The 16,096-nt window shown below is 34.9% G+C and overlaps 1 protein-coding gene across 1 annotated transcript in view; it reads left to right on the top strand.

The window, feature by feature from the left end:
- LOC142030257 (adhesion G protein-coupled receptor A3-like) overlaps window positions 1-16,096 on the top strand; it is a 289,857-nt gene that overhangs the window by 135,378 nt on the left and 138,383 nt on the right. The window contains exons 8-10 of the mRNA XM_075026136.1: window positions 10,041-10,205; window positions 13,607-13,805; window positions 15,104-15,253. Of these exons, the coding sequence (XP_074882237.1) occupies window positions 10,041-10,205; window positions 13,607-13,805; window positions 15,104-15,253 (514 nt within the window). The remainder of the gene's footprint in view (window positions 1-10,040; window positions 10,206-13,606; window positions 13,806-15,103; window positions 15,254-16,096) is intronic.

Genomic DNA, 16,096 nt, shown 5'->3' with positions numbered 1-16,096 from the left:
TCAAACATTTTTAGATGGTTATTTTATTGGGTAGTTTCATATATTTCTGGACATGGATTTACAACACAAATATCATACCAAACCCTTCTGTTTTATTAACTGGCACAGCAGAAGGATAAAATATCCAAATGTGTATTTCTTGTCTCCTATGATAAAGCAGAATAAACTAAAATAAATGTTTTTGTTACAATAATTAAACTAAAGTTTTGAACTGTATTCCGGCCTGTGACATTTTTCTTGGCAAAAAGTATTCCCTTATAGGAGATCTTGGGAAGGTGTTTTCAATTCTGCTGCTAGCTCGCATTTACCATTTCTTGCCAATGATAATAATATTTGATTTTGCTCATGTTGAATTTTCTGTCATTATGCCTGTGTATAAATCTCATAGTCATACATGAAAACGTAAATGTGATGTGGAACTAATATCCTCTCATCTGTGAATGGATCTAGCTGAAATTGTTACATTGTGTTTCCATGAAGACAGCGTAATTTCTTAAGCCTAGAATATTAGATTATCATTTTGATCACAATAAGCAGCAATAAAACAATCCATATCCCTGAAGCCACATAGAAGGCAGATTATGTACGATGCTCTGCAGCACAGCATCTTTCCCAACTTCCCCACTGTTCCCTTTCAGTATTTGGAGAGGTTAGCAGGACAGTTATTAGAATATTAAACTAATAAAGGAAAATATTTTAGTTTTATGAATGAAGCAACTCTGCAGTAGTAGAGAGACTTTAATTTTCAGGAAGTTTCTTATTTACCACGTAGACTATAATGACAATTTTACAGTCTTTTTAGTTCTATTCTATAAATACTTGTGTAGAGTGTCTAACAGTGCTTATGCCTCTGACAGCTGTAATGGCAGCTCTGGGACCATTACAATTCACAAGTGCTTCTTCTGAAAACATTAAACTGTGCAGAAAGTTAAGAACCCATAAAAAGGAGTGCTACAACTGGAGAAACTAATATGCTCTCAACTAAACCTAGGATAGCAGGTGCTAGTATCAGAAGTGGTTTTCAGATGTAATTTTTGTAATGTGTAGATAGATTTGCCCCTGGAAATACAGACTATTAGGTCTCAACTGTGATTCCCCAGAAATATTTTTCTCTTAAATTTGGTCCTAAGTATTTCAGTCTTCTAAATATGGCTGCCAAATTTGGCTGTTTGTGTTTTGTTTTGGTTTTGGGGGGGTTTCTTTTGGTTTTGTTTGTTTGGTTTTTGTTGGTTTTTTTTTTTTTTTTGTTGGGTTTTTTTTTTGAAAAAGGTTAGCTTAAGAATCTGGGGGTTTTTAAAGCACCTAGTGCTTCCTTACATTTTGACCACAGCCAATGCCAGTATGGGATGGTCAAAAGTAAATAATGAAAGAAACAGTAATATTTGAGATAAGAGAATATGGAGCTACAGCTGATCCTTTAGGTGTAACAAGGATAGGAACGATAGTAAGAAAACTGATTTTAAAGTTTATATATAAAATGTGTATATTCATTTCTGAAAGATGCTTTCAGAGGTATATGATTATGTGAAAATATCCAAAACTTCCAACTGCAAAAGAAATGTCCAATAGCAAGGAACAGTTTCAAATCATGATCCACTTGTACTGTAGTAGTGAAGGAACTAGGAAAAAAATAAGAAGGAATGAAATGTTGTGGATTAAAAATTTAGATCACAGTTTTTGTAATCTAAAAGGGGGTTTGAGTCCAATTAATATTTTTTAAGTGTTTAAAATGATCACTCTAGCTATTAGTAAAGAATCTGGAATTTGGCTGAGACAGTTTCACTAAAAGAATAAGGTTTGTTTAAGTTATGATTATTGAATGAAAATCGATTCCAAGAATAGACTGGTGGTATCATGACAAGTTTGAGATCCAGGCAGGCATTCTGTATAAGAAAGAAAAAAACACTTCCAGAACTTCTGGGAGAAAGGCAGAAATTCTATGCCTATTTTTTGTGGAAAGGATCCAAATGACCCCTGAACTCTCTTAACAGTTTTTGGCAAGAATACATCTGGAAAAGCTATGAAGCAAGCCATAGTGGTTTGGACTGATACTAGGTTAAGAAGGGTCTGAAAATGGTGTATCACTGATGAGTGTGTTGCTAGGTTGGATGCACAATTGGAAGTTCAGATATGTGCCAAATCATGGCAAAATATTGGCGATGGACTCTGCACAAGATTAACAAAAATAAATGTTAGAACAGATCCAAAGAATCCGATTCAGAAATGCAGATATTTTATAATCACTTTGTGTTCTGCTGTCATGAGCATTTGGAGATGAGCAGCTGAGGGTCATACTGAGAAGCCCAGGGAAATCAGCAGAAATTGTTTAGTGCTTATATTTTGTTGGTTCACCTAATTGACTCTGTTTGACCCCTACTTGTCAAGCAGTTAGGAAAGAAATGAAGCAAAATAACCATTTAAATTGTAAATCAATGTTTCTGTATGGTTTTGAGATTACTTTAAAACCTGTAGTCAATTGTCTACAGCTTTCTTCGGGCGCTGTAGACAGCAAAGGACTAGTGACAGATGCACCTTTACCAGCAACATTCTCATATATCAGGTGGGAAGATAATATTTAAAATTATTGCAGAATATTATGAAATGTACAGGCTAAGGGTTTCATTAGCTGAGATCAAGAGAATCTTCATGTGAAATAATTTGGAAGATTAATTAAACTTAGGCCTTTTCTCTAAAAATCTTTCAATTATCTGAATAAACCTCAATGACAGTTTTACTACTAATCAGTTTGGGGAATAATTTAAAATATAACCTGTGGAAAAGTATACTAATACTATGAAAAGCAAAAGCAGCAACGATGATGCCCTCCACCATTAAAGCAATAGACCATTATGTAAGAATTGTGTTGTGCCATAAAAACTGTGGGCTTAATTTGGGTAACTGCTTATTGAAATATGATGGAGAGAGAAGTATTTTCACAGAAAATATAGATACGTATTTTTGGCTGATAGAATAAAAAAAACCCTAAAAAAATAGTAAGTCAGAACTGTAAAAAAATTTTGATGAAGTCCTTCTTGAAAAACTTTTAAAGATTATCTTTTTTTTGATGTTGAGACCAGATTAAGAAGACGCCTTGCACTGAATTTTGACCTCTCACTTCTATCTCTGCTTATTTCCTGCAGCTATGTATGGGTCCATCCAGCCACACCACTGAAATGAAGTGTTAAGTTCAGTATTAAGACCAAAAATTTGCACTCACCACCCCCCCCCACACCTCCCCATAAATGGGATTCCACAGAGTTTTGCTTTGACTTATTAGGGCCAGAATGATTTTCATGTGGCCCTTCAAACAGCTGCAGCTATACAGCTGAGGAGATGCTGCACTGCAGCAGCAGTTTGGAGTTAACATCTCAGAACTGGCTTTTTTTAAAATTACTTTTCCTGTCAACACCAATATAAGGTATAATTATACATTTTCTCTCAGTCCAGGCAGTAGTTTGTAACCCTGTGCATCAACTGTGATTTCAGAGCAATTCTGACTTATGTCCAGACTTTGATGTACTCCTTCTACCAGGTCAATCACCCTAGATACTGGTGAAGCAAAGCATTTCTTTAAAGCAAAACATGTTAGAAATATTAAAACAGATAACTGAATTACTTTTTACTTTTCATGTATTTCAATTTTTTCAACGTAGAGAATATGTTGTAGGACATACTCCTTTTGGACTTACAGAAAGCTTTTTTACTCCATTAGCATGCTGGAATTCCATGAAAATAGGTCCCAGCCCTTCCCCTTCTTTCTCCCTTCAGGATAAAAGAACCCTATTTTTAATTGTTTATGGTATTTTGATTAGATCATGCCTGGCCATCATAAAATAAAGTTTACACTGTTGGAGATACACTATATACTGCAGAAGGAATAGAGATTGTTCCTGAAGTTCTTATGTAGGAATCTGCTATGTCTTACCTCCTTTATAGATCTTCCCAAATTTCTTGCAGATCAGCAAATAAAACAGGTCAGTATTCTAGCCCTAATATAGAATTACACTATCCCATAAAGTATTCATTAAATAATTGATTTCTGCATTTGTACCATCACCACTGACTAGGGAGAGTGGGAAATTCTGTCAAAGTAGTGTGCATTTGACAAATGATTTGAAATTGTAAAATTAATGTAGTGGGGTTTTGGTTTGTTTTCTTTTGTGTGTTGTTTGTGGGTTTTGTGTAGGTTTTGCTTGGTTTTGTTTTGGGTTGTTTGGTTTTATTTGCTGGTCCCAGTGGCACATAATCAAATACGTGCCACAAATCAAGAATTGTCATAAGTAGGTTAACTCTTCTGAATCACCTGGGAAATATTTTACTTTAAAAGCTTTTTATGCAATTTTGGCTATTGGACTGATTGTCATAGTGTTATTTTTGTCTAAGAACCTCTGACAGTGTACAGATCACAAGACATGCTGATGAAATAAAGCTTCCTCTGGATGTAACATTGCAGCATACAAACTACTTAAGGGCAGATGAAAGGCACGCAGCAGGTGTAGCACCATTTCCCCAGAAGGCTGCAGTTGTACATGTCCTGCAGTCAAGCAGTTTGCTGGTAAAAGAAAATTAATAACAATAAACACATTTGAGCATCCCTAAACTGTTCACCAACTGACAAAGCAGCTCGATGATAGACAACTGGTTCATGAAGTACTTTAAATAAGCCATGGGCCAGGTGTAGTCTCTTCAGATAGCTTTATAGCACTGTGCCATCACAGACCCACCAGCTGTCTGAAGGTTTCTCCAGCAAGGGAAAGCTTTGAGTGCTCTAGAAATTTTTTCCCCTCCCCACTTTACGTTCTCAGCTAGCTAGACTGGCATCCTAGACTCTAGGACTGGGGGAGTATGAAGATAAATGCAAGCACCTTTATGCACACTCTTCAATGCAGCACAGTAGCTGGTAGTCTGTCTTTACCTGACAACCTCAATAAGAGAGCAAAGGATCATACAACAAACCAAACGTGTTGTGGTATGTTGTAGAGTTATTTAGATTTCTGACTCCATTTCTGAACATGATTTGGTAGAGTCACTCTAATGTTAGTAGTATTTGTTTTCTTAATTTTAGGAAACAAATTGATGGCATATAAATGTACGTTACAGGTTCTTTGACATCCACCTATAGAAAACACATCTTGCTATTAGGCAAATGTTTACATAACAGATGGATAATATTAGCCTGTGACAATATTTTTAACCATTTGCATTTCATTCAAAGTAGTTTGAGCAATACAAAGGAAAGAAAGTGCGATGGTTTACTGACATATGGGTCTTTTCTCCCATTTTGGAAGTGGGTTGGGTTTTTTTCTGTCAATATATTGTCATTAATATTAGGTCCTTTCCACTGGCATCTCTGAAGTCAAATCCAACTGTTGGCATGATCCTAGCATGCTGATGTGAACAAATTAGCTGATAGATAAATTATAGTAAAAGTATGTTATAGCATATTACATTTCTTGGGTAGCTATGGATGCCATTAAATGCTAAGTTATGCTTTGTTTTTATATTCAATCAGAAAAAAACAGAAAATCATGTGTATTGAATTTCCTATGTGTATGACAAATTGATTACACCTAAAAATATTTGCTAGATGCCTAGCATAAAATGAGTACTAACTTTAATCTTTTATCTTCTTTTTCTCTTGCTGTTGCCTGGACACAAGCTTTATTTAAAGGCCATCAGCCTTCTAAAGCTGTTTCTTTCATGGGTAAATAAGTAATTTTGTCAGAGAGATCAGACTAGCAATTTAAGTTCAGTTAAAGTGCCTAGATTTACACATTCTCTCTTCATTTTCCATGTTTTAACCTTATATCCCCTGTGAAAGGCTGTATTCCAAGCAGCAGTGTACTCTGGAGACCAACACTCATTTTTAAAATTCTGTGTTTGTATTAATAATTTAAGGTGGTATGGGCTGGATGCAGGTTATGCAGGCCTTCTGCCTGAACTGTAGAAAAGCATTCACTATTTAACTGTCTGAAGAAGAATATGAGGAAACTTAAATGTTATCTGTGAGTAATTAATTTTTATTTCTCTCCAGGAAGAGCAGTTGGTTCTTCCCAAGTCTTACAGGGACTCAAGTCAGACTTTAAAACGTTTCTTGATGAAAGCCAATCAAAACATGGTGTTAAAGTCTCCTCTTTATTCATTACTCTGTTTCCTGGCATGCAAATGACTGCTGGGGCATACAGTAAATGTCGCTAAGGTATTACTTCAGGACATGGTTGAGTAACTTTGCATAATGAGACCTACTTCTGATTGTCTAATTAGTTATGCATAGCTGTAGCAATGCAAAACTATGCCTCAAATAGAAATCTATTGTCATAGGTTACTTGATTACATGGTAAGGCTTCCGCCTGTATTATGGCTCCCCTCTTTGTAATGACAAATGCCACGGGCTTCTATTGAATATTATAAGAGCTTTTTCATGCAATTGCATCAGCTGTACATTTTAATTACTTTTTTCAATACGTCAATCATCACATTTGAAAAAGAAATCCCACCATGCATGAAATTTTCCAGTACAAAAAAGAAACATGTATATTCTCTTTCTTCCTTTCAATGTTTTTACTGAGAAGGCCACTATAATTTCAAAAGAAAACTTGAGAAAAGCTTGTTAGTCATCCTTTTGTTCTCATCAGGCAGCAATCTTCATATTCAGTTTGCCTTGGCACCATCTCATGAACATCTGACTTTGTTTTATGCCTTGGTAAGTCAAAAATTTCCACAAAATTAGCAACTCTCACACCTCTGAGGAGTGGGATATGATTGCTAATGTAGAGGGAGTAGGAACTCTTTCTGACTCATATTCCAGCCTTAGGAAAGCTACATAGTAGAGGCAAGATCATTTCATTTGTGGCCTGACTTTTATTAGCTTCTGTGAGATAGGATGATTAGGAAAATTATACAGCCAAAGGTGCCGTTCTCTCTTAATTCTGTTGTGCTCTTGTCAAGCTCCTAAACCAGAGTCCTGCCATGTTCTCAGGTCACAGGAGAGTTCTTGCCTTTTATCAAGACTTGTTTCCATGGCCAAGAGAGATCAAGAATGCCTTTTTATTAAGAGTAAGAAAAACAATGGAAATTCTGGATTTGCTAATGTAACTGTGCCAAGACTTAAAATATGTAACTGACCTACTAGAAAACCTTATGAAGAGGTTTAAAATTCTATACAGGCCCACCCTTTCCTTTTGGTCTGCCAGGACTGTGAAGTCGCCAAGGATTATAAGTGGAGAAAATGTTAAAGGATCAAGTTGACTTCTCTTTTTGAGAATTAAAAGACAAGACTTTTTTTTTTTTTTTTTTTTTAAATCCAGTCCCCAGCATTCTCCAGGGGTGTAAGATCAATTTATCATTTGTCATATCCAGATGGTAAATAAATGAACAGTTTCACCACTGGGCTTGCTATCCAAAATATTCCTAGAGGAATATAAATGAATGCATCATTTACAGTGGCCAGATGGCAATTCAGAAGACAATTCCACGTTCTAGTCATTATACAGCTTCTTCTATATTGCATAAACCTATTCTGGTTTATTTTGGTTCACCATCTGAAGAAAGGGCCATAGAAGATTAAAAGTGTGAATGTGATGAGGATTTACTCATCATTTTAGAGAACTTGAACCAGTGTTCAAGTATTGCATTTCTACCAGAAGCAACTCTGATGTACCAGTAAATATTTGTCTGTGAAACTAAGAAACTTCATCTAATGGCAGGAGATCTATTTAGTGGCAGATAAATTTGCATTGGAACACATTTCAGCAATTTAAATAAATAGAAAATGTGCCCTTTTTCTTCATATGTATTTATCTTCATATTGATTACCTGTAAAACCGATAATATGCTCAACTGTTCTGTTTACCTAAAATCACCATGGTTCCCAGTTTTATCAAATTTGTATTGTTAGCAATGACTATGGGTATTTTATAGGAAATATATCAAAAGATCAGCACATCTGTCATACATTCTATTCACTTGGGAAGTCTCTGGGTCTTCATGCCACAGGTGAATATTTATGCTGCCTATTGTTTCAGTGAAAAAGAGCTTTTATGGATAATTGTTTTTATAAGCTCTAGGAACATATTCTTTCTCAGCTGCCTATAAAGATGATGTGAGATTGTTGTGACATATGAAATAGAAGATTTAATTAAGAAATTGCTATCAACTGGCTAATTTCACTTAAGTATTTCATCCTGAATGTAAAAAGATGTATTAAGAGTTAGCTAAGAGGCTGCTGTTACTCGTCTTTCTCATCTAAGACTTCTTAAGAGAACAATTGCTTCTTTTGACATGAAAATATTGAGCTACTCTGAGAACGGCTAGTGATGCTTTTTGCATATTTGCTGCAATAAAAACATGTTAGAATTCATTGTAAAAATGGAATAGGGGGTTACAAGGTACTTGGAGCTCCAAGCCATGATAAATAAGAACAGCGTGAGATTTTTAAAGTTACTGTTTAATGATAGATTTGACTGAATATCTGGAGAACTGCACACAAATTCTGAAGCAATTTAAGTTAAATCAAAGGCTATTTACCATGGTTTACTTGTTTTCTGGGGACCAAGATAATGGTCCTGTAGTAAGTACTTGAGAAAATCATCCTTCATTGTATTCATATTTCAAAGGGAAAATTACATACACAGATGACTAATCGCTTCCTACCTTGATTGTGGTCTACTTTCAAGTGTATCAGAAGTAGCCTATATAGAAGGAGATTAGATTCGATCCTTTCTTGTAGCCAAGTTAATAAAAGTGCATGTATAATATACAAAGGTTTAAACTGAAAAAGGATGACATTTTTAGAAAAGTTTAAAAGAGAAAAAAAAAATTAAAAATAAATTACATGTAGTTATTCTGTGTTTCTTTCAAAATGTCAGGCTTTTTACAAAAGTACCAAAAGCCACAAGTAGAACTTTTTAAGATTTTGTTTTAAATACAGATCTGAAATCAATGTAAAAACTTTTAAATTCTGTGCTTCTGTTTTTATAATATACCTTCTCCCTCTTTCTGACTGTACCACTTTTCTTCCCACATAATTTCTGATTGTCTAAACCACAAGGCATATTCAAAGATGAGCTATTTGTGTCAAGCAAAGTAAATATTTCAGATAATTACTACCTTTTTTCCTCTCACAGCTACTTTCAAAAGATGTTCTTTAAAACTGTGGTAAAATTTATTTCTATCCCAATGGCAGATTTAAGATCTAATGTATTACCTTCTTAAAATGTAGTAGTTAGCATTATTTTTGTCTATGAGATCTACAGAGTTACAGTAATTGGATAAAATTCTATACCTGATGAAGTCAATCGAAAAATTAAACTTTATTGACTTCATTGGGGCCTGGGCTATATCCATTAATGTATATCTGGCTTCTTGCCGGATTTAAAATATATAGAGAAAATACTAACCAGAATGGTTCTAGACAATTTTAAGTGTTCCTGAAATTATTTCCTCCTTCTCTAATTATATACAGAATATTTAGCTTAGGCAGCTAAATACTGGTGTGGTGCAGTCCTGCACAATGTTTGTATTGTAAGAGAAGCCACAAAGGGTCTCTATATTTAACTTGTCTAACACTCATTATAAAGAATTAATACAACCTTAATTTCTTTAAATTAATAACTACATTTCATATTTGGTGGGGGACCATGTGAAAGTTCATGAGTAGTAAAGTACTGAAAGAAATATCAGCATTTGCCTCATCTCATTTTGCGTTCATCAGAAAAATTATATTCAGCTTCCGAAGTCAATGGCTATTCTCGAAAACTTTTCCCATGCCACCACAGGAGCAACAGATTCTGTTGTTGAAATGCCATAGAAGCTGCAACCGCAGCTGAAGGGAAGCATTCTCTGGATTGGTTGCATTGTCAACTGCTGCTAAAATCTTAATACCAGTCATTCAAATATTGTCTGTCCATATAATAACATAGAGCAAAACCTGGTTTTATATTTTCATAGAAAATCTCTGAAGATAAGTTAATGTCAGAAAACCAATGACTCAATCTCTATATAATTAAGTATATACAATAATTAATCTTTTATTTCTATAGTGAACTTATCCTATCCAGCATTGACATTGATGCAACTGGAGATTGGGAGTGTCTAGTCAACAATTCCTATGGAAATAGCACTAAACGAGTAGAAATTGTGGTACTTGAAACGGCTGCACCCTACTGCCCTGCAGAAAGAGTTATTAACAACAAGGGAGATTTCAGGTATGAATTTCTGGTTTTGGAGTGTCTTTCATATATTGATATAGATACAGACCATATTCATGCTTACATGATACTTCAGGGTCAGTTACGAAGACATCACTTATTTTACTTGTCATTTTTACATAGTATAGTAGGAAGGAGGAGCACTGTGTGATTTTTATGGGAAAAGGCAGCTAGTGCTTCAAGAGCAGCAGTGGTTTGTGAAAGTCAGAGAATCTTCTGATTCCTCAGTGCAAGATTATGGAAAATTTCAAAAGATGTAAGCTCTTTACAACTAAATGAGAGAGAGTTCAAAATTGTTCTTTGTCTTTTCTAAGTTATAGACTATGATAACACTGCATTTAAAGTGCTAGAAGATTAAATCTTCAGTATTTTTCTAATCTGTTCCAGTTCTGCTGGTTTTGTTCAGCTGAGATTAGAGGTAACAAATAACATAAAACTTAGTAAAATATTTCTCTGAAGAGAACCAAAACAGCAAGTAAAACTACTTAGTAAAACAAATAGATTGTTTGAGGTGAGCTTAAGGACACACATGGTTCCACCAATACATCACTTGATTAGAAAACACATCCGTCGGCTATCTGAATCTTAGAGTCTGCTCAATTTTATTCACTAAATGTAATTTTTATTTCATCTTTACTTTTATCTACATATGCTGGTGGGGTTTTTTAATTTTAATCCTTGTAAACTGAAGAAAAAGTTAAGGATTATGTGGAATTTGCCTTTGTTTTCAGTTAGCTCTAAAATACTTCAATGAAATGCATAAAGCTCTTAAACAAAATATAATTACCTGCTTGACAATAACACTGATGTATGATGGCATTCCCATTGAGAAATCAAGAAGGTAATTTGTTACCAAGTGAATTATAATAAGAATTCAGCTTGAATCGTTAATGAAATGAAAAGTAGACGAAAGAGGAAGCTTCTCTTAAATGCCAGAACTTTCTGCAAATACTTCTGACCTGAAAGCCTCTCTTCATTTTTAAGTTACCTTCAAACTTTTTCAAAGGCCTTTTACTACTATTTCTTGTGTTTGAATAAAAATAAAGGAATTAATTAGAAAGAAATGGAGAAACCGAGTCACACAATCTGTTTTCTCTTTACTATGAAGCTATTTTATTATGTGTTAACCTCAGTTCCAGTGAGTATGCCACATTTACTGAACATATATTTATATACCTACTTAATCTGTATATATGGATTAAAATCTATTAGAGATCTTTGACATTCTCAGCTGCAGATTTTTTTTGTCATCGCAAAAACTGCCATTGTGTTTTCTCATAGTGGACATGCTTAAATGTGTTTTAATTAGATCTTTAAAAACATATATACTTCCTATCAGATAACACATACTGAATCTTTTAGATGACAACTTTATGAAGTTCATGTTCTTGCCATAAAATGACATCCTTTTCTTCATAAATAAATATATATAAATTCTACAGACTGCACAAACTAACATCAGGGGGATTTTTGTCATTTTATATAAATCAAAAGAACAGGAGTGCACATTTCTCTCGCTATTGATCATCTTTCCAGAAATCCATATAAATTTATTTTTAAAATGTATATCAAAAGGATGCTGAGTCCATAGGTTCTTTTGGCATTTGAGGGAATGAATTCAAAATTATAGAGAATTGATCAGGCTCAAACTCAGCATTAGCACTTGAAATTGTTCCAAAGGTTTATCCTCAGAGATGCAGCTATCACACCAGAAACTTTTCTTACAAAGGCCTTTGAAGTTTTGGTAACATAGCAAGTATGTAAGTAGAAAGAGTTGAACCACAAAAGCAAAGCTAGAAAGAACAGTTCTTTTATTGGGCAAAAAAAGGAAAAAAAGCATCAACTGTTAGGGAAGTGTCGTTCTTTCAGTTGACCAGCCTAGGTGGTATTTATAATTGCACAACTGCAGCAAGAATTAGGCACTGTGAGTCAGAATGAATTGGCCTTATGTACTAAGAGTTTTACTCTAGGACGGCCATATTTTCCTCATTTTTTGTTTTCCAGCTCTCTGTAAAATCATTCTGAAATGCAAAAGGTAATGTTGTGTCCTATCATTCCTATTCATAAAGGCCAGATTCTGCTACTTGTGCTAATACAAGGTTCAGAATTATCTTAGTTTTACTTTTGAGGTAAGTTGCTACTTACTCAGTGTGGCCCAATTGCATTAATGCAAATGTTTAATTAAAAATAATATTTCAGTATTTCAGCCCAGAGGCAAAAGGAGAATATGCTACTGTACATATTTTGATTTTTTTGTGAAGCTCCTTTCATGGTTCATTTTGCATCACGTGAATTTGTATCACAAAATGAGTTAGTCCAGTGACAGTTGGCTATGACACGTAAAAATATTTTTCTTTTTACCTTTTCTTTGTTTGAAACCAGGAAAACTTACATAGCCCCAAACATGTCAGTATATGGTGTAACGATGTCCAAATGGACCTGCATTGTACAACTAAGAGGGGCTAATATGTATGTTTGAGCAAAGATTGATTGTCAAGCTGTGGCTTCACTGGCAAGTAGAATATTTTTATGATTGATTGGGTTCAGTCACCACATCAGTGCAATTAAAGAACCATATCATTTCCAGACATACTGACCTGCTGATGACACACTTCTGGTTTTCTTTAATTTCTCCCAATTACCTGATCCTGTTATGTCCATACTAGCCTGGAAATGACAATGGATTTGGTACCAAAAGAAATAGATCCCAGTTGTGCCATTCTAAAGAATGCAGCAGGTATACAGAAAAAGTAATATGTAATAGACCCATGAGCTAAATAGAACAATTCTGGCTGCTCTTGGTTTATAGTTTGTTTTCAGACTGTTTGTTTTGGAATCACACTACATAAATCATGTATATCTAAAGAGTTAATTTTTGAGGGTTAGCTCCTTCCTCCTCCATGAGACAGAATCTTTGCTGAAATCTTGTTTATTGGTTTCTGATACATTTGGGGATTTTTGCTTTTAGGGGCTTTGTGGCAGAGAGGGCTTTGTAGTGTTGGGTCAAAATGCAAAGCAAAGATTGTCAGGTACGTTTTTAGCATTTATGTTTTACAGCATTTAATAATAGGGTTTGGGGTTTTTTTGCTTTATGGACTTACCGCTCTGCTTTGTGCAGTCTGTAAAGATGAATGTAGGGAAAATGCCATCTGTATTTTTTTCCTTAATACCAAAAACCTTCCTGGAATTAATGCAGAATTAATGTGTGACCAGCCAGACTTGAACCTGTATAATTTTGACGTTTTTCAAGGAAACAAAGTAATAAATTATAGAATATAATGAGGTAAAAATTAAAACAGCCTTTTTTCTCATATATTCCGTATATTGTTGCTATATTGTAAGTTGCCTTTAAATAAGAAGTTTTACATTGTAATTTTTTATTACCATGTTGTTCATAGATGGCCCAAAACTTTGGCCGGGATAACTGCTTACCATCCCTGTCTCCAGTACTCCTTTAACTCCATTGCCTTTCACAATGGCGCAGAAGAGTCTAAGGCATGGCGTAAATGTAATCGAACTGGGCGCTGGGATGAAGAAAACTATTCTGAATGTCCTTATTCACAAGAAGTAACTCAAGTTCTTCATGCTTTTAGTCAGGTAACGTTATGAAATCCAAGGCTTCCCTTCTCTAGTACTGAGAGCTCGCAAGAAATTTCTGTTCAGCCACAACTTTGGGATAGCTGGACTTTTAACAAAATGTTTTACGTGAAAGAGTTTGTTTGGTAGTTGAACTTGTAGTAGGAGCAAGTGCACAGCATTTATTGTCTTTATTTTAATATTCTTTTTCTCTTGGTGCCTGGGGTCCACATGACCATTAGTAATGTTGGCAGGGTCATCAGTACTTCACTTCAGTTCCTTCTTTGTCTTCTCCTCATGCTTTTTTACCAGAAAGATGTTAATTTCTCTTGAAGTCCTGTATCAGAGTTCTATCAGCTGAAGTGCCTTTCCTCATTGCCATTGTCCATAACGTATTTAAAAGAGCTGCAGAAATGGAGCCTACTTTAGAATGCCTTTTTGATGTCTTCCAAAAAAGCAGTACTTAAATGGTTTCTTATAGATAAGTAAAAGAGAGAATGAGATAAAGAACATAACAAGGAACAGCATGGAGGATGGCACAGACCTGTAACTGCCATAATAACTTTTACAACTTTCAGTTTCCTGATCATTTCTTCCCAATCAGTAGTGCTAGATAACACCACAGGAAGTTTGTTTTCAGATGTGTTCCTACTTAAATAAGGATAATTACTATATTAAGAGAGCCAGTGCAATTATAGGATAATAAAACAATTAGGAAGGTCTCCAGAATCCAGTCCATTCTCCTGTAAGCAATGAGGTTAGGCCAGTTTTCTCAGGGCTTTAACCTCTCAGGTCTTTAAAACCTCTGAGGATGAAGGCTGCACAACCTCTGGGGGTAACCTGTTCAAATGCCTGACTACCCTCATGGCAGAAAAGATTTTCTTCATAACCAATCTGAACTGAACTTCTTTCAACTTACTACCATTGTCCCTTGTTCTCCCACCATGCACCACTGTATATATGAACCCTCATTGATACTGTTGTTGTCATGATGATCTAAAGGTACAGGCAAGGCAAGGTTAGTAGCTTGGTATAATGTTTTATAAGGCCAGTTAGTTACAGTCTAGAAAAGGTAGACAAAAATCTTCAAAATCTGTTGGCCTGTTCTGGTGGTGTCTTCAGATAACAGCACTGAAATCTAAGACCTAATGCTGAAGATACATTCATATGCCCTGAATTTTATGCCCATAGTACTACTGATGCATATAAATCCATGTGAATTTATAGTAAGCATTATACAAATGGATGTGATCCCCAGCTTTTAAAAGAGAATGAAGCTAGCTGATTTATTACACCTAACAATTCTGATGTATTTTCAGATGCACATCAATTTGACAACCGTGCTTGAATTTTCCCGCCAGCTGACAGCCTACACAAGAGGTGCTTCTCACTTTGCGGATAAAATGGATGTAATATATTTGGCTTATATAATGGAAAAGTTAATTGTCTTCGTGGATGAAGTTGAAGATGTAAGATATCTTCTCTATGCTGAAAAAAAGTATCACTTAGAAGTGAAGTCTTCACATATGGCCCTGTTCTTAATGTATTCAGGCACACACTGAAGAGTAGCTTCTAAAATCGATTGCTGGTATTCTGATTGGAAATGTTCTGCCTATACTGTGATGTTTCTTTATGCCAAAAAGGACAACTAAGCCATCTCATCTGACTGACAAAAGCATTGCTCCTTAGGAATAAAAATTGGTTTTCAATAAGTCACTTGTTTAATTTTCTTTTTCATTTTAATTTCTACCGTGTCTAACATGTAAGAATGAACTCAGGGTGCCTCTCCATCTGGCCACTGGAGTTACACATGCTGCTTTTGTTTTCTCCATTTCATCAGGAGGTTTTCACTGAGTTTTGAGAGCATGTATCACTTCATGTGAAGAGAAGATAATGCGTCTTTAAGTGCAACTTCCTACAGAAACCTTTGGCATAATGTATGGCTTTTTTACAGGGAAATCTAATCAGAGAGTTATGCAAACCCTATGGGAAAAATAGTTTTTTATAGAGAACAGCAATGTTCATCATAGTTTTTACTGTTAATTTTCAGAGTAACTGCTTGCATAAAGATTTCATAACCTGTAATTTTTGTACACATGATAGCTATAGTTAAAACATTTGTTTTCCTTTGGTTTGGCAATGTTCATTCCATTCTAGCTCTGGGGATTGTAACAGTTAACATTTTAGTGCCAATTTGAGAAAGCCTCCAACTTCAATTTCATCATTTTATGCCAGACCGAAAGTGTATTATTAAGTGCTTTCCAAGAATCAAGTTTCAAAGCTACAACTGTATTTCGGCTCAAAATAATTAT

This window comes from Buteo buteo, chromosome 4 (assembly GCF_964188355.1).
Source record: "Buteo buteo chromosome 4, bButBut1.hap1.1, whole genome shotgun sequence".
NCBI lineage: Eukaryota > Metazoa > Chordata > Aves > Accipitriformes > Accipitridae > Buteo > Buteo buteo.
Note: the sequence above shows the minus strand (reverse complement) of the source record. Positions and strands in the feature narration are given on the sequence as shown.